Source organism: Fistularia commersonii, chromosome 27, assembly GCF_037954325.1.
Source record: "Fistularia commersonii isolate RoL2024-O1a breed Wild chromosome 27, RoL_Fcom_v1.0, whole genome shotgun sequence".
Classification (NCBI taxonomy): domain Eukaryota; kingdom Metazoa; phylum Chordata; class Actinopteri; order Syngnathiformes; family Fistulariidae; genus Fistularia; species Fistularia commersonii.
In genome coordinates, this window is record NC_141310.1 from 774,369 (window position 1) to 798,928 (window position 24,560).

Below are 24,560 nucleotides of genomic sequence, written 5' to 3' on the forward strand. Positions count from 1 at the left end.
GACTCATTCCTGATCCTATCCCTCCTCGTCACTGCCAAAGAGAACCTTAGCATCTTCATCTCTGTGACCTCCAACTCTGCCGTCTGTCTTTTTGTCATTGTTAGTTTCTAGGCCATGCAGCATTGCCGGTCTCACCAGTTTCTTGTCCACCTTTCCTTTCATTCTGGCCAATAGTCTTGTCTCATAGTACCTGGACTGTTGACCCAAAGTTCTTCTTGATCTCCACTCCCTGTAACCTCGCCGTTCCACCTGGGTTCCTCTCATTCACACACATATATTCTGTCCTTCGTTCCTCTCCTTTCCAGCGCATACCTCCACCTCTCTGGATTTTCTTCAACCTGTTCCCTACTCTCACCTCACAGATCACAGTGTCATCTGTAAGGCTGTTGTTGTTCTGGCATCAAATGATTTACATTGACAGTCTGCTGTCATCCAGTAAGACCCCCCCCCCAACCAATATATGTGAATCTTCTCCAATGAGGATACACGGCACTTGAAAGCCAGAGAACTAAAACCATATTCTTTGTCATTATCAATTCTGATAAAGTCATCCAGGAACAACTATCCGCATTTTCCTATATCACTGTCAAAAGTTGTCCTTTCAAGTTCGGTGGCCCTTGTTGACCTCTTGTGATCATTTTATAATATAAGTATGTGTGGGTAGGGAGACTGCAGAGAACACAATAGCAGTAGTTTAAGGCCATCTTGACATGAAAGATTTTGATGGTTTTACCAACCAAATCATTTCTCTACTTCCCTTTTGGACCTGCCACTATAATGTCCTGTTTGTTTCCATGTTCTCCTAGTAACCGCATGGATTTCATCCCACAGGTAAATACATGCTGTAGGTTTTCTCTTGATTGCCCGAGTTTGAATGAAGAAAGAAATCCATTACTCTGGCACATTCAGTTATATGTACAGCACAGCATCAGCAGAATCTGTCCTCTTCATTTATCCCATCATGTGTGAACCACGAGCAGTGGGCAGCCATCCACCAAGCAGCACCTGGGGATCAGTGTAGGTGTTCAGTGTCTTGCTCAGCAACATTGCGGTAGGATAGGGGCGTAACTCCGAAATCAAACTAGGCACTTTCAGTTTCCCAGACAACTGTTCATACCACCTGCGTCATGCCAGCCCCATTCATGGGAGAATGAATGGTTATATTCCTCTATATGTGGACCTGTAACAAACTGGCAACTAGTCAAGGGTGTACACTGGTTCTCTAGTCAAGGGTGTACACTGGTTCTCACCTACCGTCAGCTGGGATTGGCTCCAACTACACTGGGACCTTTTGTGTAGGACAAGTTGTGTAGACAATGAAAGAATGAATGAATACATTTGTGAACTACATCTAATTATGTCAGTTGCTGTATTATACTACAGTTATTTATTCATTCAAAACCAGTTGATGGAATACATTCCAGGATATGACAAAAAATGACACAACCAAAGATAAATAATTATGACACAGTATGTTGGAGCTAGCACACATTTTTAATAGACCATATACTAAATGTTTACTGAAATAGTTTTTACGAGTCAATGATGAGTCCTCATTTGAGATGCAACTGTTGTAGGACAAACATTCATTTGACTTGAACTCTTCTTATACATATAAACACACACTCACACATACACACACATGTATTTGTATATATAAGCTTGTGTATGTGAATACATAACATCTGGAAAAGATGCTTACATTTTCCAGGAAAATACTGAGAATACCTCTGAAAAATAAATAGTAATTTCATTTATAAACAGTGTATAGAAATCCTAAATCACTTGTTTCAAAGCATTATTCTAGCGTGGAGACAAATTACACAATCTTTTGTTGTATGGAGTTCTATCCTGTTTCCCCTGGTGTCAGCAAGGTCATGAGCCAGGGCCGATCAGGTCATGGGTGGGCAAGATTACCAGCAGCATCAGCAGTCCCAGTATCAAACATACAGGACTGTGGCTTAGTGCTGACCCCAGTGACTTTCCTAGAAACATAAGGACCAAACAAAATTGCACATTTTACGGAATTTGTTCAGTTGACACAAATATATATTTTTACATGCCAGGGCTATGATAAGGAGTCCAACATATTGGGGTTTGTATTATGCAGCTTGCTAAGATGATGTAGCACATATTGGCTGAGGTTCCTAATAACTTGTTTCTCACCTAATGGATAAATATGAATCAAACCTCTAAAACATTCTTGTCTCAGAGTCAGAATCTCAGATGTGTGTGACATTTAGATAAAAGGAAGGTGTGGTACGGTGTGTCCCTACATTATATATTAAGATTTAGTGAATAAAGTACGTTTACACATTGAAATTAAAATTAAGGTCCTTGATTGTATTTTGCTTTGAAGAAGATGATGTAGAACCAAGTAAACCTTAGCTATGTGTAATTTTATAAAGATAATCCTTTTTTCTTACTATTAAAAAGCTTATGCAAACAAAACTATTTAAAAATCACTATTGATGTCAAAGATCACCAAAAACGGCATTGTCGTGTAATCAAAAGTCAGCAACCGTTCCATTTGTACACATATTTTTTTGAGCAGCTGATGTATACAATTGCATCGATAGGTTTTAAGTATGTTCTTCTGAGTGGATTATAAAGTTGTGTGAGTCACTCAGTAAAATCACCTCTAAAGTCTACAGGTCTGTCCTCCCAAGGTGTCAGCACCATAGCAAGAGCTGTTCTCTGCACATCTGACAGACTTGAGAGCTGTTCATTAGTTACTGCGACAGCCTGCTCGTAAGAGAACATGCTGAGCTGTCTTTGGTGAAACACAACCTAAAATGTCAAAGCAGGTAAAAATAGAGGGGAGAAGAGGATGATAGAAGGAAGGGCAAACTAGTAAGATGAAAAAACAGTTCTTTTCTTGGATTAATTGTTCCATGCAGATTATGTTTTTTCAATGTTTAAATGAGATGTAAATTTACAGCAAACTTATCAGGCGCTGTCATTGCAATTGCCATTGGAGTTATCCCTTCAATTTGCTCCTTTACCAGGGCAGACATGGCCATGTCTGGGAGACCAGCTGCAAAGTTGCAAAATGTTTTCAGGTCAGTTAAGATGCTTTTTTTTTTTTTCAAATGAAATTAGCCATTTGGAATTAGTGTACTATCTATGCGAGGCAAATATTTTAATTCATAGTCTTGTGAATATATCATTACCCCTTACTACATTCGTAATTACGTAATTACATTCGTAATATCCATTTTTTTTTGGTATACAGGCTGGACTGTGCGCTGGACAATTGATGTTTCATTTTACTTTAAGTACAAATGAAAGACTATTATGATAAACCTTACCTGTTAGAACTCCAATCTCAATGAAGACATCAGTTCCCCATGAACTTATAGGTCCAAAGGCCAGGCTATGAGTTAGCAGTCCAACTAGTGCCAGCAGCTGTTCTTCTGAGCAGGACAGCTTCAGTTGACCCAGCCAGAGCACTGCCTTACTGTGGCCACCAGGGGGAAACACCAGACATTGATAGGAATGGCAGGGACAATTGACAACTGTAATTTAATCTTCACCTCAGTCAAGGGATAGAAACAAAGATGAGAAAATCTTTTCAGAAAGGACTGCTTCAAGAAATATCGTTGAAAGTGATATTCTCACCTAAATTCCACAGCATTGAACAAGTTCATCTCTGAGCTTTTAGCGCCACAAACTATATATCCTAGTGCAACCAGTGTGCTCGATTCAAGCTGACTCGGGCTCTGCTTTGTAGAGTTTAACACGGCATTAAACAGCGCAGCCGACTGGGAGAAAAAAACATCAGCATCAAATATTTGCAATGTAGCCGGTAATTAGCATGCATTTTAATTTTCTATAGTTCAGTATGATATTTAGCTCAGTACATCAATGTCACTTTTTTCAATTAAAAGGTAAAGCAATCGTTTTCTGTTTTCAGTCAGGCCATTTTAGATCATTTATCATCATTTCTTTTTTTTTATTATCTTTTTTTTTTTTTTTTTTTTTGCTAAACAGTGGTCACCAGAAAATGATCCAGTTCGAATAAAGTTTTTAGGCCAGCAAGTTGAACTGCTAAAAAGATCATTAATCACTGTAGTCGCAAGCGGACCTGATTTTTTCTCTTGAAGACGTTTCACCTCTTATCTTAGAGTCTACTTCAGGTCTACCAGATAATGATTAAGTTGGGATAGCTCATTGCGTAAATGAGTGGGTAGTTTTGCAAAAACTGTGTTAATGTGCGCATCTTCATGTATGTGTTGTTTTAGCTCGAATCTCAAGATTAAGTACAAATCAAAAGCGCCCAAATGTCTTATGTAACTAAATAAGCCTCTCATAATAAATATCTTCAAATGAAATCCACTCAAATCCCAATGCCAAACAAGATTTAAAAAAGATCAGCCATGACCAGGATAACTGTGAACCTTCACAGACTTTGAGCAGATAATTTTATAGAATATTCCAAAACAGGACTACACAAAGATTAAAAAAGGCTTGATATTAGCAGGGGGGGCTGATAATTTGCCAAGTTGTTGTATCCTACTGTCACATAAGGTGCTGAATGACATGAACAATAAATACACCTGTGTGCTGCTCCAGCCAGTGACTGCACCCAAAGCAGCGATGCTCCTCCCCTCAGTCAACTGCAAGGAGCTCAGTTCCTCTGGTGACATTTCTAATGCCAGACCACCCAGCTGAGAGATGATAGACTGGGAGAAGGAGGAGACGGGCCCATACATCTGTAAACACAAGGCAATCAACATGAAAAAATGAAAGAGAGCATTAAATGTAAGTGGTGGTCTTGTATTTTTTTACTCGGTGAAATGTATCTGTGATAGTGTTAAAGCATTCTAGTGGACCACAAAAAAAAAACATCTCACTTGCTTGACCCTGTTAAGAATCTGGTTGCGTTGGTAGGATGTAAGGAAGAGGTCATGACCCATTAGTTCAAGACAATTGGTAAAAGCGGTTGGCGACATGCCAATAAGACTGTTTGACGTCCAGGTATATGGAGCTGTTGTATGTAGAATTTCACAGGTAGGGACCATTGGTGCCACTGCAAAAGGACAGAAACTCACATTCCGTAAATCTGGTATACACATATAGCCATATAAAAAACACTTAAATTACAAGTAGTTCCAATATTGAAGTTTATTTTGTTATTTATTGATATAAACATGACTTAGTCTCAAATTTGATTATACTTTTCTGTCCATACATTTTCATGGGCAAAATTTTGGTCAGAACAAATTCTCACATGATAGAGGATGCATTTTGAGGAAGCCCAGGAAAAACTGGAGCACAAACTGTTTCTTTTCAGAAAAACGCTTCCGCTCATTCTTGTCCCAGCAGTGGATCCCCACATCCCCGTCCTCCCACTGGCTCTGGCTAATGAACAGCTTTTCAATACGCCCAACAGTCATCAGTGGCTGACATACATGTATAAACACACAATGACAGACAAAAAGACAGTGGTTTACTGGACAATGGAACTTCAACGCCTAGTGGAGACACCCCTCAGAGATGTTACACCAGACAGAATTACTTATTCATTATTATTATAACAACATATTCATCTTCAAAATGAAAGCAGCCACAGGGTGGCACTGGCCTATGTCTCTCCAAGCCTGCCTTTGGGGGGTACGGAGCAGTGTCTCCCTGTGCCGGTCCCAAGCCCGGATAAATGCAGAGGGTTGCGTCAGGAAGGGCATCCGGCGTAAAAATTTTGCCAAAACCAAACATGCGAGTCAACCAAAACTATACCATACCGGATCAGTCGCGGACAGGGTTAACAACGACCGCCATTGGTGCCGATGACCTACAGGGTACTAATGGAAATTGGGCTACTGTGGGTTGAAGAACAAGAACAAGAAGAAGAGGAGGAGTGCGTGTTTGGAAGCAGAGAGAGAGGAGGAAAGGAAAGAGTCTGGGACTGAGAGTTGGGACTCTGAATATTGGTACTATGACAGGAAAAGGTAGAGTCGGTCGACATGATGCAGAGAAGGAAGGTGGATATACTGTGTGTCCAGGTGGAAAGGTAGTAAGGCTAGAAGCTTAGGAGCAGGCTTTAAGTTGTACTATTATGGTACTGACAAGAAGAGAAATGGAGTAGGAGTTATCTTGAAGGAGGAGTTTGTTAGGAACATCTTAGAGGTGAAAAGAGTGTCAGATGAGTCTGAAATTGGAAATTGAAGGTGTGAAGTTCAATGTTGTTAGTGGCTATGCCCCACAGGTGGGATGTGAATCTGGAGAGAAGGAGAAGTTCTGGAATGAGTTGGATGAAGTGATGCAGAATATTCCCAGAAATGAGAGAGTGGTAATTGGTGCAGACTTCAATGGACATGTTGGTGAAGGCAATAGAGGGGATGAAGAAGTGATGGGCAGATTTGGTATCCAGGATAGGAATGCAGAGGGACAGATGGTGGTAGATTTTGCAAAAAGGATGGAAATGGCTATAGTGAATACCTTTTTCCAGAAAAAACAGGAATATAGGGAGGTAGGAGCATGCAGGTAGACTACATCTTGTATAGACGAGGTAACCTGAAGAGATCAGTGACTGCAAAGTAGTTGTAGGTGAGAGTGTAGCCAGACAGCATAGGATGGTGGTTTGTAGGATGACTCTGGTGACAAGGAAGATGAAGAGGACAAAGGCAGAGCAGAGGACAAAATGGTGGAAGCTGAAAAGGGAGGAGTGTTGCATGGTTTTCAGGGAGGAGTTGAGAAAGGGTCTGGGTGGTCAGGGTGAGCTTCCAGATGATTGGACAACTACAGCTAGTGTTATCAGGGAGACAGGTAGAAGAGTACTTGGTGTGTCATCTGGAAGGAAAGTAGATAAGGAGACTTGGTGGTGGAATGAGGAAGTGCAGGAGTGTATACAGAGAAAGCGGTTAGCGAAGAAGAAGTGGGATACTGAGAGGACTGAAGAGAACAGACAGGAGTTCAGAGAGATGCGGCGAAAGGTAAAGATAGAGGTAGCAAAGGCAAAACAAAGGGCTTATGATGACTTGTATGCTTGGTTGGATAGTAAGGAGGGTGAGAATGATCTATACAGGTTGGCGAAACAGAGAGATAAAGATGGAAAGGATGTACAACAGGTCCGGGTGATTAAGGACAGAGAGGGAAATGTATTGACAGATGTTAGAAGAGTGATGGGAAGATGGAAAGGGTACTTTGAAGAGCTAATGAATGTGAAAAATTAAAGAGGGTAGAAGAGGTGACTATTGTAGACCACAAAGTAGCACAAATTAGTAAAAGTGAAGTAAGGAAGGCATTGAAGAGGATGAAGAGTGGAAAAGCAGTTGGTCCTGGTGATATACCTGTGGAGGTGTGGAAGTGTCTAGGAGAGGCAGCAGTAGATTTTCTGACTAGATTATTCAACAGGATCTTAGAGAGTGAGAAGATGTCTGAAGAATGGAGACAAAGTGTGATGGTGCCTATTTTTAAGAATAAAGGGGATGTGCAGAATTGTGGCAACTATAGAGGGATAAATGTGATGAGCCATACAATGAAGTTATGGGAAAGAGTGGTGGAAACTAGACTGAGAGCAGAAGTCAGCATTTGTGAACAGCAGTATGCCTTCATGCCTAGGAAGAGTACTACAGATGCAGTATTTGCGTTGAGAATGCTAATAGAAAAGTACAGAGAAGGCCAGAGGGAGCTGCATTGTGTTTTTTTAGACCTAGAAAAAGCATATGACAGGGTGCCAAGAGAGGAGCTCTGGTATTGTATGAGGAAGTCTGGAGTGGCAGAGAAGTATGTTAGACTGGTGCAGGACATGTATGCTAGCTGTGAGACACTGGTACGATGTGCTGTAGGGGTAACAGAGAAGTTCAAGGTGGAGGTGGGACTCCATCAGGGATCAGCTCTGAGCCCCTTCTTGTTCGCAATGGTGATGGATAGGCTGACAGATGAGGTTAGACAGGAATCCCCATGGACCATGATGTTTGCGGATGACATTGTGATCTGTAGTGAGAGCAGACAACAGGTAGAGGAAAATCTAGAGAGGTGGAGGTATGCTCTGGAAAGTTAGTCGCAGCAAGACAGAATGTATGTGTGTGAATGAGAGGAACTCGGGTGGAACGGTGAGGCTACAGGGAGTGGAGATCAAGAAGCTGGAGGATTTCAGGTACTTAGGGTCAACAGTCCAGAGCAACGGAGAGTGTGGAAAAGAGGTGAAGAGATGGGTCCAAGCAGGTTGGAATGGGTGGAGAAAAGTGTCATGGGTGCTATGTGATAGAAGACTTTCAGCCAGAATAAAAGGAAAGGTGTACAAGACAGTGGTGAGACCAGCGATGATGTATGGACTAGAAACTGTTACAATGACCAAAAGACAGCAGGCAGAACTAGAGGTTGCAGAGATGAAGATGTTGAGGTTCTCTTTGGGAGTGACCAGTATCGACAGGATCAGGAATGAGTCTATCAGCGGGACGGCACATGTTTGATGTTTTGGAGAGAAGGTCAAAGAAGCCAGACTGAGATGGTTCGGTCACATACAGAGGAGGGATAGTGAATATATTGGTAGACGGATGCTGGAATTGGAGCTGCCAGGCAAGAGGTCTCGAGGAAGACCAAAGAGAAGATTTATGGACGTAGTGAGAGAGGATATGAAGGTAGCTGGTGTGAGAGAGGAAGATACAGAGAATAGAGTTAGATGGAGTAAGTTGACTCGCTGTGGCGACCCCTGACGGGAAAAGCCGAAAGAAGAAGAAGATTCATCTTCAAAATTAATTCCATACCATTTATCGGTACTGTTATTCGTCTTACAGATGTATGAGGTATGTGTGAGTGGGTGTGGGGGAGTGGGTTTAGGGTGTGTGTGTGTGTGATGTGTTGTCTTTGTGTCCCAGAGAAACATCTAATTTTGCTTCCACTACCTGGTATGTATAGCAAAGTGATAATCAAACTTCTTGACAGATTGATTCTTGATACTTTCATCTATTTGTGAACTAAACTTTTCACAATGCAATTTTGGACCATGTTCTGAAATAACTGAAATATTTGAATGATGAATTGTCCAGTAAACTGACATGACACTAAGTAAATAATAACTGACCATTTTCTGCGTAAACTTCAAAGAAAATGGGAGGAAAATATGGATCCAGCATTTTAAAAGTGAGAATTCAATTTTTTGTTTACACTATCGAAATTTAATTTGTAGAGGTTTTCGATCATAAATGAAAAATACAACATAATTTCACTTGGTCACTTTGAGTTTTTGATTTACCAAGGGGGGTAACTTGCCAAATATTTTGCAGATAAAACCCTCTGTGAAAGCAAATAAATGGTTACAGTTCTCATTCTCAAAGTAAGGTGCTGTGTCAGAGGTAGTTGCAGTAAAATAATGTTAATAATCATACTGCAGCCAACTTACCATGGATATCTCCTGCAGCATGTCTTCAGGCAAAAAAAAGAGAAACCTGTCCACCTGACTTAGTACTGTTTGGTTCCATGTCTTGACTGGGCTGGGAGAAAACAATAAGCCAGTATAATCAACGTGTGCACAATATTGGAGACTAGAGGCAATGTGTCTTGTATGCAACAAGCTTTTTTTCTGTCATATTTGCCTGGGAGAGACCAAAATTCTACACATTAGTTTTTTAAAGCATAGTGATCATATTGATAACATTACCCAAAAGTGTCAGGCTCTTGGAGGATACGAGCAATGATGTCCATCTTGCTACTGCTATAGCAGAGCCCCCGGAGGTAATCCAGACGGTCAGTGAAGAATCTGCGATCCAGTTTAATAAACACCTCATCCAACACAAACGTGGCCATAATCCCCAGTGAACAGAACTCCTCCTTGGTAAACACCCCAGTGTACAAGCCCTGTAGGTAAAGGTGAAAAATAGTCAAATAACAATATGCTCTTTCTTTAAACTGACATTGAAGAACATATCAAAACCTGACCAGCCTCTGAACCATCTTGTCCACAAGTAGCTCTTGTTTTGTTCTTCGCAGCAAAAGAAAGTAATGCGGCTCCTTGATAATCATATTCCTTAAGGTGTCAATCATATCTGCAGGGAACTTTTTAATGGTGCTCACCCTACATTCAAACAACATACAGAACATACAGAGTATTGCTGAGCTTCTACAGATGAACCAGAGTTAAAGTGATGAGTGATGTGTATGAGATGTGTCACTACTTGTTGAGTGCTGAAGTCGAGCACAAGTTAATCTATGATTTTCTGATCATGCATATTATTACAGTTTCAATATTGAGAAACTTGTATTGTATATACATATTGATATGAAAATATTTTGTGCAGTAATTTACTTCTGACTTACGGCATTGACAGCGCAATCTCAACTCCGAGATCCTGAAGCAGCTCTGAGAAGATATCAAACTGATAGAGCTCCTCAATCACACACTTTTTCTATTTTAAACAGAAAACATTTATGAAACTACATTTCGTGTTGCATGAGCAGGAAGAACATTTGTTCCCTATATTCCAGTCAAGTGAGAAGTGAGACTACTAATTTACCAGAGAGGTGTGCAGAGGATGAGGCTGCTGCCTGAGGAATGCCAACATTTTTTTAATCCACAAGTATGAGAAATCAGTCCTGATGAGCTCCTGCAGAACTTTACAGCTTACACCCTGACCAAGGGTTCCCAGACTCCTGGAGTCAAAGGATGCATGTAAAGCTTTTATCTGCACTTCAAATTTGCTCAGTGTTAATCAATAGACCCGGTACAGTTCGAGTAAATGAGAACAACAGCCATCAACAGATTTAGACAATGTTGGATACAAAGTAGGAATGTATTACAAAAAAAGCTAAAAACTTTTGAGTGTAAATTAAAAATGCACAAAATGTGCCCAATGTTGACTCACATTAAGTCGTGTTTGACAAGGGTTGGTTTGGAATCATACAACTCTTGGAATATTGCTTTAGCCTGGAGAAGAAAAATAACAGAACATTGCAGGATGTAGATTTGTCCAGTTTGCATTACATAAATAAATATAAAACAATAGCAATCATTAGATTCAAGCCTTTTTTCATAATGGATATTTGCTTAAAAAGGGCATGTGCATTAACGGTGTGTTCGATGGGTTCTGTCTCAGCTTTTCTGGATAATAATCTAATAACTATTCAATATAATGTCATTCTCACTGTCTCTTGAACAACTTGTTCAAAAAAGAGCATAATTTACAACAGAAAAAATACTGGCTTATCTGCCATTATGTCGCATGATTACATGACTTTTCTTTGATATATTTCACTAAGCTATATATATATATACATATATATATATGTATATATCTTTACAAATATATATTAACAACATCAAATATACAGCTTCATAATATCAAGTCAGACAATATCAGAGTTGTCTCATGACATTTTACATGTAGATTAGGCCTGGACCATACTCTAGAGGATGATTTAAAGAAACTCAAAATTCAATGGGGAGTGAGCACTTGGTGACATTGGCAGGTTTTATACACTGCCCTTTACTGGGCAAAAACCTTGGACAAATCTGTGCTCAATGCTGGCTGCCTTCTATCTCGACCAGATGGAGAAGAAAGATAGAATGAGAGAGAAGAACAGAGATCGAAAGCAAAGGTGTGATACAGACACAGATGGTGTGGGCATTGAGAGGGGCATAAAAAATATCTAAAACTTATAATTAAAGTAGTGCTAACAGTTCAATGTTTCTGGTGGCATGATACCATAATAGCATTAATGTTCATAAAAGAAATAATGGTGGGCGCCTGGCAGAACCGCTGCAAATAACATCCCCGGGGAATCTGCTAAATGAGACAGCCTGGGGACTTTGGAGGACTTTGGAGAAGACACGAGGTTACTTTCATGCATTGATGAAGGAACTTGAGTGCAGAAAGGATAGGAATAGTGGGAGGAAGGAGAGAAGTAGGAGAGCCCTCAGCAGAGAAAGCCTTTGGCAGCATCAGGGCTAGCCTAGCTCTAACTATAGGCATTCTCAACAAGAGCAGTTTTAGCCTATTCTTAAGCAAAGAGAAGGTTTCATTCTGAACTTCATTCTAAAAGGTACGCATTGATGACAGAATGTATGATACCTGTTGTGTGTTCCAGGATTTTGTGGATACATTGGTGATGTTGCTCACTAGTAGATGAGTCCTTGACTGAATGCTTATTAAAGGAGTTGAATGCAGCAGTGGCTCCATATCATCCAACCAGGAGTATACTTCAGGAAAACCCTGGTCAGATAACACCCAAATATGATGAATGGCATCCTATTACTCCACAGGCTGATCTCTGGGTACTGATACAACAATCCCTCTGGAATGTTTCCACCTGAAAGCAGCTGGATGTATGTATTGAACATCATTCATTGGGCTACAATGGTCCCCAAATAAGAAAATCTGCAAATATTCTAACTGTCTCAGAGACAAATTGTACAAATGAAAAGTGGAACTGCAAATGCAGTAACTTAGCATAAATTCATTTCAATGTTATATTAACTCTGCATTCCTACACAAAGGCATACATATTGTTTGAAATGACAAAAATGTTCTTTTACAATTTATAGCTCTGCATCAATGCTACATTAATTTCACTCGAGACACTATGTAAAGATGATATGTATCAACATGATCAAGACAACAGATTTCCTTCCTTGAAAATGCTTTTTTTGGTAATTTTTTTGTGTTTTTTTCTGTCATACCCATAGTTTGGTAGAGATAGCATTTGCTTGCGGTGGGCTAAGGTCAGGTGTGTGCTGAGCCACGTCAGGCAGGGATGACAGCAGCCTGTCAGAGGTCAGTGTCAACAGGGTCTCCATCCTTATTCCCACTGTGAGTGAGCCAAGTTCCTGCAGCCAACCTGGAGTGTTTGGCTTGTCAAGGGGGTGAAGGGTGCTTGAAGGTCAGTGGACATAGTTCTTAATGTGCATATTAACAGAAATAATATTCAACATGCCATTGAAACACTCACTGGTTTAATTAAGGACAGCTTCTCAACAATGACAGAGGCCTAAAAAAAAGAAACATGACAGAAAATGAATAGACTACAACAGCGGTCATTATCATGCACGTAGTTGATTTTACATAAATAGATATTTAAATATTGTCAAAGCCTGCAACATCCATTGCACAGAAAATGGTCTGTTGTCGGCAAAATGATCATTAATTTATTGTTTTCTTGAAAATATTTGAGTTTCTTTTTATCCTGTGTTGATCCTTTTAGTAGTTTTTGACATAAAAATATGTCTCTTTCCCTCACTCTCATTATAGATTAAATATTCATACATTAAAGTATGTGAATTTTTTCACTCCAGGACACAAAATTTCTCCTGGAAACACTTGAAGTTTACTTGACATAGCTTGGCAACCGAGGTTTGCTGTTTTGGACCATGACAAGCTTCAAAATGTCTGATATGATCCAAATCCAAAAAAGCCCCCCACCTTTAAAAATCTAATTTTCAATTATCTCAGATACTTTCTACAGTCAAAATCAAAGCAGGTTTAGAGCATAAAAATATATACCTACCTTGTGATGCAAGGTGAAGAAAACACATTTTTAAGGGGAAAAGGGGGATGTACACCAAATCACTTATTTTCTTAGCTTTTAACCTTATTTTTGAGGGATTAAATGCAACATCACTGTTGGTGATTTTTATTGGGCTACTTTGGGTCAAAGAAGGAGGAGGATTGTGTGTTCAGAAGCAGAGAGATAAGAGAAAAGGCAAAAGTCTGGTATTGACAGTAGGGACTTTGAATATTGGGACAATGACAGGAAAAGCTCGAGAGTTGTTTAAAGAAGAAAGGCATATATACAACATTTGTCAACTATTTGTTTGACAACAGAAGGCTTTCTTCATACTGTGTGTGTCCAGGAGACCAGGTGGGAGGGTAGCAGGGCTAAAAGCTTAGGAGGAGTTGTACTATAATGGCATTGACAGGGTTAGAAAACAGTAGGAGTTGTTGTAATAATTTATCCTTTATTAATCCCCATGGGGAAATTCATTCTCTGCAATTAACCCATCATGAATGAACCATGAGCAGTAGGCATCCGTCCACTAGCGCCAGGGGAGCAGTTAGGGCTTCAGTGTCTTTCTCAACAACACTTTGACACACTAGGAGGAACCGGAAATTGAACCAGGAATGTTCAGTTCCAGAGAAGACTGCTCTACATCCTGTGCTAGCCGCCCCCAAAAAGTTATGTTGACGAAAGAATGTTTTGGAGGTGCAAAGGGTGTCAAATAGGCTGAAGCCAGAGATTGAAGGTGTGATGCTAGATGTTTTGAGTGACTATGCCTCACAGGTGGGATGTTTATAGGATGAATCTGGTGAAAGGAAGATAAAGACAACAAAGGCCAAAGTGGTAAGGGCTGAAAACGGAGGTGTGTATGCTTTTCAGGGAGGAGTTGAGAGAGGCTTCGGGTGGTCAGGGAGAGCCTCCAGGTGACTGGACAACTTCAGCTAATGTGATAAGGGGGACAGGTAGGAGAGTACTTGGTGTGTCGCCTGGGAGGAAAGTAGATAAGGAGACCTGAGTGCGCAATGAGGAAGTGCAGGAGTCGAAAGAAGATGTGGGACACTGAAGAGGCCGAAGAGAGCAGATGTGGCAAAGGCCAAACAAAGGCTGTATGATGACTTGTATGCCAGGTGGGAAAGTATGTTGGGAAAGAATGATTTATGCAGGCTGACAAAACAGAGATGGAAAGGATGTGCAGCAGGTTCCGGAGATTAAGGATAGAGAGGAAAATGTATTGACAGATGCCAGATAAGTGATGGGAAGATGGACAATGTACTTTGAAGAGTTGATGACCGAGGAAAATGGAGACCAAAGGGTAGAAGAGGTGACTATTGTGGACATTATCGTAGCAGAGATTAGTTAAGGTGAAGTGAGAAGGGCACTAAGGAGGATGATGAGTGGAAAGGCAGTTGGTCCTGATGATATACCTGTGGAGGTATGGAAGTGTCAGACTGAGATGCTTTGGCCATGTACTGTGGAGGAATACTCAATGTATTGATGGAAGGGTGCAGAGGGTTTGATGGAGGAGGATGATTTGCTGTGGCAACCCTGAAGGGAAAAGCTGAATTGAAAAGAAGAAGGGAAGCATTGTGGAACGTTGGTCAAAATTCAGATTTTGCGATATTTATACAACAGTTACTCTTCACAATGCACTTCCATGATGTTAAAAGTCTGACAGGCAAGTAATTCAAATTCAAATCTAACTTGATAAGAAAAAATGTGTTTGCATTTAATTATTGTCAGTTCCTCCATTGAGAAATCAGGTTGAGGATTACCTGTGCAGGACTGAAAATTACAGACTCCAAGGCAGGAAGTATGGTGAATAGCTGCAATGGAGTGAGGTCCTGTAGGAAAGTCACACCCAGTGAGGGAAGGAGGTGGGCAAGCTGTATTAGTTGGTCGGGGCTGATGGAGGACGGGACCTTTAAATCTGTGTGATTCAGTAACAAACTGGAAGTCTGGATGCAAACATGAGAACAAGCAAAACGTATGCAATTAAGAGAAAACAAGTAAAAGATGTAAGCGTGCCATTTTATATTGCTGTTCCTACCAGAAGGCTGGGGAGCCTGTAGCCCTCACGTGTGCAGTTCATGACAATGTCCCAAATCACACTGAAGGCCTCACTACCTTTGTATGCCAGCAGGTCCTGTGGGTCTGCCAGGCATGACAGTTTAGCAAGCCTAAAATTTCAAAGATTGAATCAACATCACACCCATGAGATATCACCTGCTTTGTTATGTGAACACCAAATCCAGTGAAGTTGAGATGTTGTGTAAGATGTGAACAAACAGAATACAATGATTTACAAATCCTTCGTCCTATATTCAACTTTGGGCTTCAAGAGGAGAAATGGCAGTGCTAAACAATGAGCATACAAATTGAAGAAGTTTTTCCAACAGGTTTGACCCTTCCGCCCTTTTCTTCAGCAGGTGCTAGATTACCTTCAGGACACTTTCACACATTCCAAACCCAGCCACCAACACCTTAAATGACCAATAATGTCCAACCCCAGCAACTGCCACCCCTTACAATGGACTCCACCCAACCGACTGGACGGCATGTCACAGTGCACTAGCTGAGGAGAGAGCTCAAGAGGCTTCGTCAGGGTAAGGCCCTTAGATCAGTCGTAATCGGCCTGTGTTTTAAAGGCCTGCGCAAGAGAGCTATGTGGGATACTCAGCATGCGGGGTACTCCACAGACATCCCGTGGGACTGGATGACTACAGGCCAATAGCACTGATGTCTCAAATATTGAAGGTCGTGAGAGATCTGGCTTGCGCACTCTCTGTGTCCCCATCTCAAGACTCCAAGGCTTGCATGCCTGTTGCATTCATGTGGGTGTGGAATATGCAAAAATACATCTGCTGCCAAAAGCATTCTCCTCCCTACACAGGCACCACAGTCTGTCACATTCTTTGTCTTCTTAAGTGCTTTCATTACCATCAAGGCTAGATCCTATTGACTGCTGCAAAAGACTGCTGAGGACAAAACACAAGACTATGCAGGTGGATGTTCCTCAGATCACATGGATTGTGACGAAACGGTAGAGCAGGCCCCACTAGGAATTGGTGGATCTAACCAAAAATGCAGAGGCAACAGATTAATCCAAACAAAAATGCTTTGCCAGCTTGGACGCAAATTCGCACAATGAAATGTCCATCAAACATAAAAAAAGGAAAAGAAAGAAAACTTACAAATCCAAAGTAATCAAAACTGTCTCCATGTCCCAAGAAGACTTGGTAAGTCTCTAGTGGTTTACAGAGAACTGGCAGCAAGGACACATACTAAACAAAATGGGGGAGAGAAAAAAAAAAAAAAAAAAAAAAAAAAGCGTCTTAAGAACACTTACTCAGTCTCTGGCAAATATCAGAGAACAACTCGCAGCCAGGACACATACTCGACAAGATAAAAGAAAAAAAAAACGTTCCAAGAACGCTTGCTAAGTCTCTGGCAGACAATAGAGAACCACTGGCAGTAAGGACACGTACTCGACAGGCTCTACTGCCATACGACTAGCACCATTACCACATGAAAGGGGGAATGGGTAGGATGTTTGAAAGTGTGTGTAAAAAGATCATTTTACGCTGATGAAAGATGACAATCCGTCATTATTGCTGTTTCTTTTGTCCATATGAGCTCATACAGATTTAGTCCTGCGTTATAGTCTGCCGTGCTGAGTTCTTCCAGTTTGGCATTGAAATTGCCACACACAAATAATATCCCTGTTGATGTATTTGTGATGGCATAACTCAATTCAGTGAGGAGTTTTTCCTGAGGTCTGTGTTGTTGGGTCAGAGACATTGATATTTCAGCATTTGGTATTATCGCAAAATCTTGGTGGCAATGCGGTTACTAATGGATCCTCAGTTAATGAGGAAGTTCAGTAAACTTGATCCTTCAAAAAGCTCAGCCTTTGGCAGGTGGACTCATCCTGTTCCACGAGGATCCACTATGGCCTGTGAAGAGTCTCTTCAGTTTGCATGGCTATCTATCTCTCTTGGGTAAAATCCATTTTGATGTTGTAATGCTCACATCTGTCTCTAATATCAGTCTCTTCGTGTCTGAGGTCATACCTTGTACATTCCATGTGGCAAACTCCTGTGGAGGTAGTGAAGCACGAGGTCGACAGGCACAGCTTCTTGGTTGATGGAAGGTAGACATTTAAAAGGTACATGCTCTTTATGTGTCTGTCAGATCGCAATCCTTGATGAAAGTTTCCCACCTGTGTTGGGAGTGATGAGGAGGTACTTTTGTTATCTTCCTCCTCATCATTTGGAATAGACTGATGCAAATTGGAAAAGAGTGCTGTGGTCTGAGGAGTCCACATTTCAAACATTGTTTGGAAATCATGATGTCCTGTCCTTCGGGCTAAAGAGAAACAGGACCGTCCAGTATATAATTAGCGCAAAATTCAAAAGTTCTGAGATGGTATGGGGGTGTATTCATGCACATGGCATGGGATACTTGCACATCAGTGCCCTGCACCCTGAAAGGTACACATACAGTTTTTCGCGAAACATGCTGCCATCCAAGCAATGTCCCTTTCAGGGATGTCTGAGATTGAAAAGGATTTGTAAACCATTGTATTCTGCCTTCTATAACTGCAGGGAATGAAATCTTCTCATAGCAACTGAATGGATTGGTGTAGAAATTGTGTGGGCTCCCTTTCTTCAAGGGAAGAAAATCAAGTCCAGTTGTTAGGAGAAAAAGATTTTGACAAGAATGAATCTGGATGACTGAGAATCTCTACAAACATTTATTGTCTTAACCAAAGATTGTTTGGTTAAGATCATTGTTTTTAGTTGGTCACCGAAGGAGAGCCATTACCTAGTGAGGCTGCTTAAACTTTAAAGAAAGCTCTCAAGTAAATCAAGTAAAAAGAAACGAGAGAGGGAGAGAGATGAAGTCTTCGAATTAGGAAAGGACAGACAGAGTGATATAATGATCAACAAACAGTTTCAATGGACAGAGACAATGGAGTTGCATCTGCATAGTTTCTTGACCTGGTGAAATCCTGAGCTGTTAAGTTACCAAAGGTGCCGATGATACTCTGTGCAATGAATTCCTGCTTTAAAGGCGTGAGCGTGTTTCTTTGTAGAATATCTACTCCATCTAATAACTGGAGATAAAAATGATGAAAAAATGATAAATTTAGTATTTAGATCCAAACAACATTACACAGAATATAAATATGGGATCCATTACAACGCATCTACCTGTAGTCAAAAATCCAAAATACAAGAACATACATTCCAAACCAAATTATTTTGCCCTTATCATTCATCCAAACCCAGCTTTATTTACTGTGGTCCTGTATTTGTGGCTTATTTAATGTGTTCCTGTATTTGTTGACTTTAACTGGAAGAAAAAAGATCAACTCTACACAACACACAGCAGTGCTGGCAGACAATAAAAAGGCTATGCAAGCTTTCTTAAAACCAGAGGTGACAGTTTGTCCTCACTTCTCAAGTTCCCCAGCCAGGTGTCACAGCTCAGAGCATTGTTACCTGAGCAGGTGAGAGGTGTTGGAAGTTGTGGAAGGGCAGGTAAGCGATCACATTTCCAGTGTCCCTAATGAGTGCCTGATGACCTTTAGTTATCTTGGAGGGAGGCATAATTTTGCTGTACCACAATCCAAAGGCATGGCGTTGTTCCAGAGACATATGGCACAAGTTTCTGTTAATGGTCTCTCTCCTTGAGAGAAAGAAACATTGTTCTTCAAAGCTGTACAACACACAACTGTCCCTTAGAGTATTAAAATATATGAAGTAATCTATTTGTTGTTTTGTTGCAATTATTCAAACATTATACATAATGTTATTTAACCCTCTCGTGGTGTTTGGGTCTGTGGGCACACACACACACAAAAGTGAAAACAGGTCCCACAGACCCGAACACCACACAAGGGTTAATAATGCCCATTTTACTGAAGATATCTACATTTAACAGCCTGTGTCTTACACATTGGGATTGTTTTGAAGTAAAGGCAAATCTGGGATGTCAGATGGACTAGCTGTCTCCAGGAGAGCAGCCAGCTCAGTGAAAAGACTCTCATCCTTGACCAGGTGGTTGTGGAACAGCACTGACACGAGAGTGGGCAGGTACTCATCTGGCAACTGGAAAATACAAACAACACCCGTAGGACAGTGTTGTCTCATTCGTTATTAACTCAAGTGGAAAGAAGGACCAGATTGATAAAAGTAGCTTTACTTGTTTGTAATGATTACTTACTTGCAGTGTATCCTTATGGATGCTATAGTACTGAAGGATGAGTCTGACAGTGGTGACAGGAGCTGTCCTGATAACTGACTTGAGGCTGCTTAGTGGTATACTGAAGTATTCCTAGAAACATGTAAATTGATAAGAGCAATTCCTTAAACAGTGAAGAAAATGAAAATTAGTTATGAGTGATATTCATTTTCCATCAGAATTTTAACCTTAACAAGGAAGAATTCATCACCAGTTGAATCTCTTGCGGTCTGCATCAAGCTGGTTAATACTGTCTGCAGACGGGAAAAAACAGGCACACACTCTGTTGTGACACCATCAGTAAAGCTATTTTATTTCTTTCCATAGAATTTTGACACTGTTTTACTGCATTTGAGCAATTTTCAAATCAGATGTCACCCAGTGGAGATTTGACAAAGAGGAAGTGCTTTGTTATTTTCGGGATTGATGAATGGAGTATAATCGTACACCACAAATGTACAGTGCAGGTCCCCAGCTATACATAGGTTGTGAATACAAAAAAAAGTGGGATATTAACTCCCTCATAAGAACTGAGTCTATCTGAATGAGCATTTTGAAGTATTTGAGTATTTTGAAGATAATTCTGCCAAAGAAGCTACCTGCCATTCAGATATATATTGTTTAGTCCCCACAATGCAGAGTTAAAGGACCTGTGGTTTACTGATGAGGTTTATTCTATGGATCATTAAACCACACTTATGTAGAAACTATAGAAACCTCAATTGGAGATTTTGAAAATCTTACTTGGGACAGGCTTAAAAATGTCAATGAAGATCAAAGCATTATTATGAAACAACTCCCAAAGCAGCTTTTTGTTGTTTTTGTTATTGAAACTTAAATTTCACACGAAAATCTATGAAACAAACAATCACTTACCCCAAAGCATTGCAACAAGATCCTCTTCTTGTCAAAGTTTTTCTCCCCCTCAAGATAGTGAACCACAGACTCTAGTAAACTAATTCTTATACTTTCTGTGATGCCAAGCGAAGTGTTCTGGACATCCTCTAAAGCCAACAGGACCACAACTGTGGTGCTGGCTATCTGCTCCAACACTGCAGCTACAGGTGGTTCAACCAGATGACCAGCTCTGGACTTCAGACTCTCCACCCAACAGCGTAGCACCACCTGTAAAACTGTGCTCTGACTGGCCCCGAGCTGACAGGCAGCCGTGAAGTCAGCAGAACATGTCCAGTTTAACTGCATCACAAGAGTTTTAGCCAGGCAAAAATCATTTCCTCCCGTGGTATTACGAGCGGTGGTGTAATTGGTATAGGTGGCACACATCGTGCTCACCCATACACTGAAGGGCCGACGTGCCAGCAAGAGTGGAAGAGCAGAATTGGAACAAATAGATGATATAAAACGAGGCTGATCGTGCTCCCAGCAAAGAGTAAGAACAGCCGCATCTGGAAGGGACGTACTCCAGGTAGAGTACTGGCACCGCACTTCTGGGTTGAATTCCTCCTCACCTCCACCTTGTCCTCCATTTTCACCTGGATTTGAATGGTTGGCACAGTGCTGTATCAACCAGGCATTATCCTGATTTGCTAACAGGTTTCGGAGGAGTATTTCACTTGCGCAAACTTTTGAGGTGAAGTTACTCTGGTCAATCTCAGCACAGAGAGCAAGCTCCGTCATGTCCACAATGACGGGTTGGGTCCACTCAGAGTACTTGCACACCTGGGGAATTCATAATTATAAAATGAGTCTAGCTTCTATGTAACATATTAAATGCATACATAGATCTCAATCATTCCAAAAGATACCCACCTCTGGTAAAATTTGTATTTCATCCACTTCCTTGTCAGTGCAGACTGATTTCAACCATCTGTTCTGGGGATTTTCCAAAAGCTTTTCAAGCACAGATGTGCTGCAGCAGACATTCTTGTGGAAGGCAAACTGGTCATGCTGCCAACACAGTCCAACTACTGAATCATCCACCTGCCGCTCTCCCCACGTTTGATAGTCACACCAGTCTGCAATGTTGGTCTGTGGTGCCTCAGTGGGCAAAGAAGCCAGAGCCATCTTGCAGTGACCCTCAAGCCAAACATTATTCTCATTATGAAGGAGATCATTGAGCAAAGATTTGTTGGCACAGACTTTTTCAGCAAAATCCCTGGGATTGTTGCGGATGCACAGTGACAAAACATCAGTAGTAATCAGCATTACATCATGCCACTCAGAGTACTGACAAGAATCCAACAAGAGCAGATCTAGCCCAGAAGTTTCTGGTTGAGGTACCAAAGTCGTGCAGTTGGGCTTAAAAGGAAAATTTTCCGGATAGGAAAATAAAAGCATGAAGAATCCAGTGTGCTCACATATAAGCTGTGTGAGTCTGGGACTGTCCAGACTCATACAGAGCTCTATTAGGGCTGGGTTTACTGGGGTTGCAGGCTGGGTCATCCACTGCTCATACACACAAAATTGACTCACTATAAGCCCAGGGTCTACTGAGGAATTTGCACAGTATCCATACAGCCAGCTGTTCATCTCATTTAAAACTAACTTCCTAAATAAAGGCGTATTGAGACACACCTGCCTCACAAACGTAGCTTTATCATTATCACTGCACAGAGAAATGAGGACAGCATCAATCACATGATCTTCTAACCAGTTGTTGTAGTCGCAGGCAAGCTGCTGAAGGTTTGGAGCTTCTCTTGGTTTTCGGTGAGGTGCGGAGTGCGAGATGGGAACCAGTGAAGTTACATACTGATGTGTGTCGACACCTAAGCAGTCTGATGATTTGCTAAGCAAGGGTGACACCAGTGCTTTAATAACATAGCACGTATTGCTCCATACCTGCTCAAGCTGTTTACGGGGAAGGGAGTTTAGAGTCTGGCATAAAGTATTCACATATGAGGAGGATCCTTTTCTTGAACCTTTAATAACATCAATGCACAGCGTGTCATTGAGCTCGGCCACATCTGGAAGATCACACTGCGAGAAAACATAGTGGCTGTTTTTTGTGTCTCGCTCTAAGGCACTACGTCGGAGGGATTCACTGGGAGGATTCGGACACATTTGACCTGGATATGTACACAGAGGAAGTCCTTGTTCCAGGAAGGTGTCCAAGAGGATGTCAATGATTATGTTACCAAAGGACCAGCTCAAATTGTGCTTTATTCCCCTGAAAAAGAAACACTAATCACTAAAGTGCTCAAAAACAGTTTCATAAAATTTGAGTGACAGCAATTCTGGTGTTTTGTGTGAAACACTGCAGATGAATCAGTTGCTTTATGAGGTGGTTTCTGACTAAGCCCTTTCAAAAACTGTGAATAATGTGTAATTTTATGAGATGACATCTTTGGGCTTTTGTGCACGCACACATGCACCATTGTTCTTGACAATGTATATACAAGCCACTTGAGAATACTTTTGTGATTTGGGAAAAAAATATTGTAGACCCACTTATCTGGAGCAATATGCATATACTATACTGCTATACTATGCCTCTATATTGCTTATATTTCACATGCTGCAATGGGTCTGGAGCCAATGCCAGCTGACACTGATATACCTGTACAGAAAGACCTGTTCATTCACTATTATTTTGGGGTGAACTGCCATGTTGCAAACACTCCAATTGGCACAAAGAGACACTGTGGGTTCCTCAGGGACTTACCACATAATGAGTTCCTTTAGATCTCCTGAGAAAAGTTAAATTTTCATGAAGATTTTGCAAAAATTCGCAAATACAAAATAATGTCATGTTTAAATCATTATTAAAGAGCTTTTGAAATGTTTACCTTGTTCACAAGTTCCATTATCATCTAAAGATGGGATTCTTATCCCAAACTGTAAAGCTATTTCGATGAATTCCATTGGTACTTGAAGTGATGCTGCCATGAAATCAAAGATAAATGTCACAGCTGCATCTAACAGTCGACTCAGAGCAGTCAACAAATTCCCAGAAAACAGAAGATTTAGCAGATTATGTACAAAGGTTTGGTGAAAACCCTCTACTGTTGCTGACTCCCCCATCCCAAGGAAGGACCTGCTCAAGAAACTGCTCAATTCTGTATCTGTACCATCATTCTGGGGAGTGCAGGTCTGTCTCAGGGATGAGACGACAATCAGCAGTGGTTTCACCAGCTTTAAAGAGACTGCCTTTGTTAGTTCAGCCTCAATCCCACAGTCTTGCTTTCCTGATAAAATACAAATTACAGTCTTTGGGAGGTCATCTATGAATCCCTCTCTAACCAGGGTTTGGAAGGTAGCATAAACCTTTCTCAGAACATCAATATATGCATCTAGGTTAGCACTCCCCAAAATGTGAGAATAATCTTTGCTTTTGGGGGTTTCATTGTCGCTGGACAGAGAATGAATATGCCTGATAACAGTTTGGATGTCCTCTTGTAAATTGCTGGCTTCACGAAGAGTCCACTCAGGCCTTCTCTCTATTAATCTGGTTTTAGAGTTCACATGCTTGATGTGAAATAGAAACCCTGTGGACAAGAGGAAACATTTATTGCCCCCCTATTGTCTATTGCCCCTTCATAATCAGTCTAGAAATAGCACCTAAACTTTCCCATTAAAATAGCAATACACACACACACACACATATATATATATAGACACACACACACATAGATTAAAGCTAGATACCAGAATCAGTCATTGAAAGAGTGTCACCTAATTATTTTGACTTGTGTCTCTTGCAGGAAATAATGTGTCTGCAGTTTGTTGAAAAGCGAAAAATAGTCCTTGAGGAAATATATATATATATAAATATGCTTAAATATTGATATATTACTGCCATTTTCCATTAAGGCCCAGTAATATATTGAATTACTTCAAGTTGTTGCATACTGGTGATTATTTATTTATTATGAAGACAACTACTTACCAAGCAGGACACAGACTTTGGCAGCAGACCTCAT

At 40.9% G+C, this 24,560-nt stretch overlaps 1 protein-coding gene across 1 annotated transcript; it reads right to left on the reverse strand.

Annotated features, from left to right (window-relative positions):
• Positions 1–1,558: 1,558 nt before the first annotated feature.
• On the reverse strand, positions 1,559–24,560 carry strc1 (stereocilin 1). The gene is made up of 29 exons (XM_086174547.1): positions 24,527–24,560; positions 23,427–24,125; positions 23,303–23,327; positions 21,451–22,807; positions 20,557–21,360; positions 19,869–19,934; positions 19,663–19,773; positions 19,393–19,547; positions 18,939–19,125; positions 18,435–18,550; positions 15,482–15,611; positions 15,207–15,389; positions 12,889–12,927; positions 12,620–12,790; positions 12,012–12,152; positions 10,806–10,867; positions 10,458–10,590; positions 10,261–10,349; positions 9,883–10,018; positions 9,605–9,801; positions 9,347–9,437; positions 5,234–5,405; positions 4,857–5,032; positions 4,560–4,715; positions 3,622–3,764; positions 3,312–3,460; positions 2,940–3,037; positions 2,640–2,790; positions 1,559–1,985 (listed from the first exon to the last, which is right to left on the reverse strand). Exons 1-29 carry the CDS (start codon positions 24,558–24,560, stop codon positions 1,876–1,878), a joined length of 6,081 nt encoding a protein of 2,026 aa, XP_086030673.1. The 3' UTR covers positions 1,559–1,875.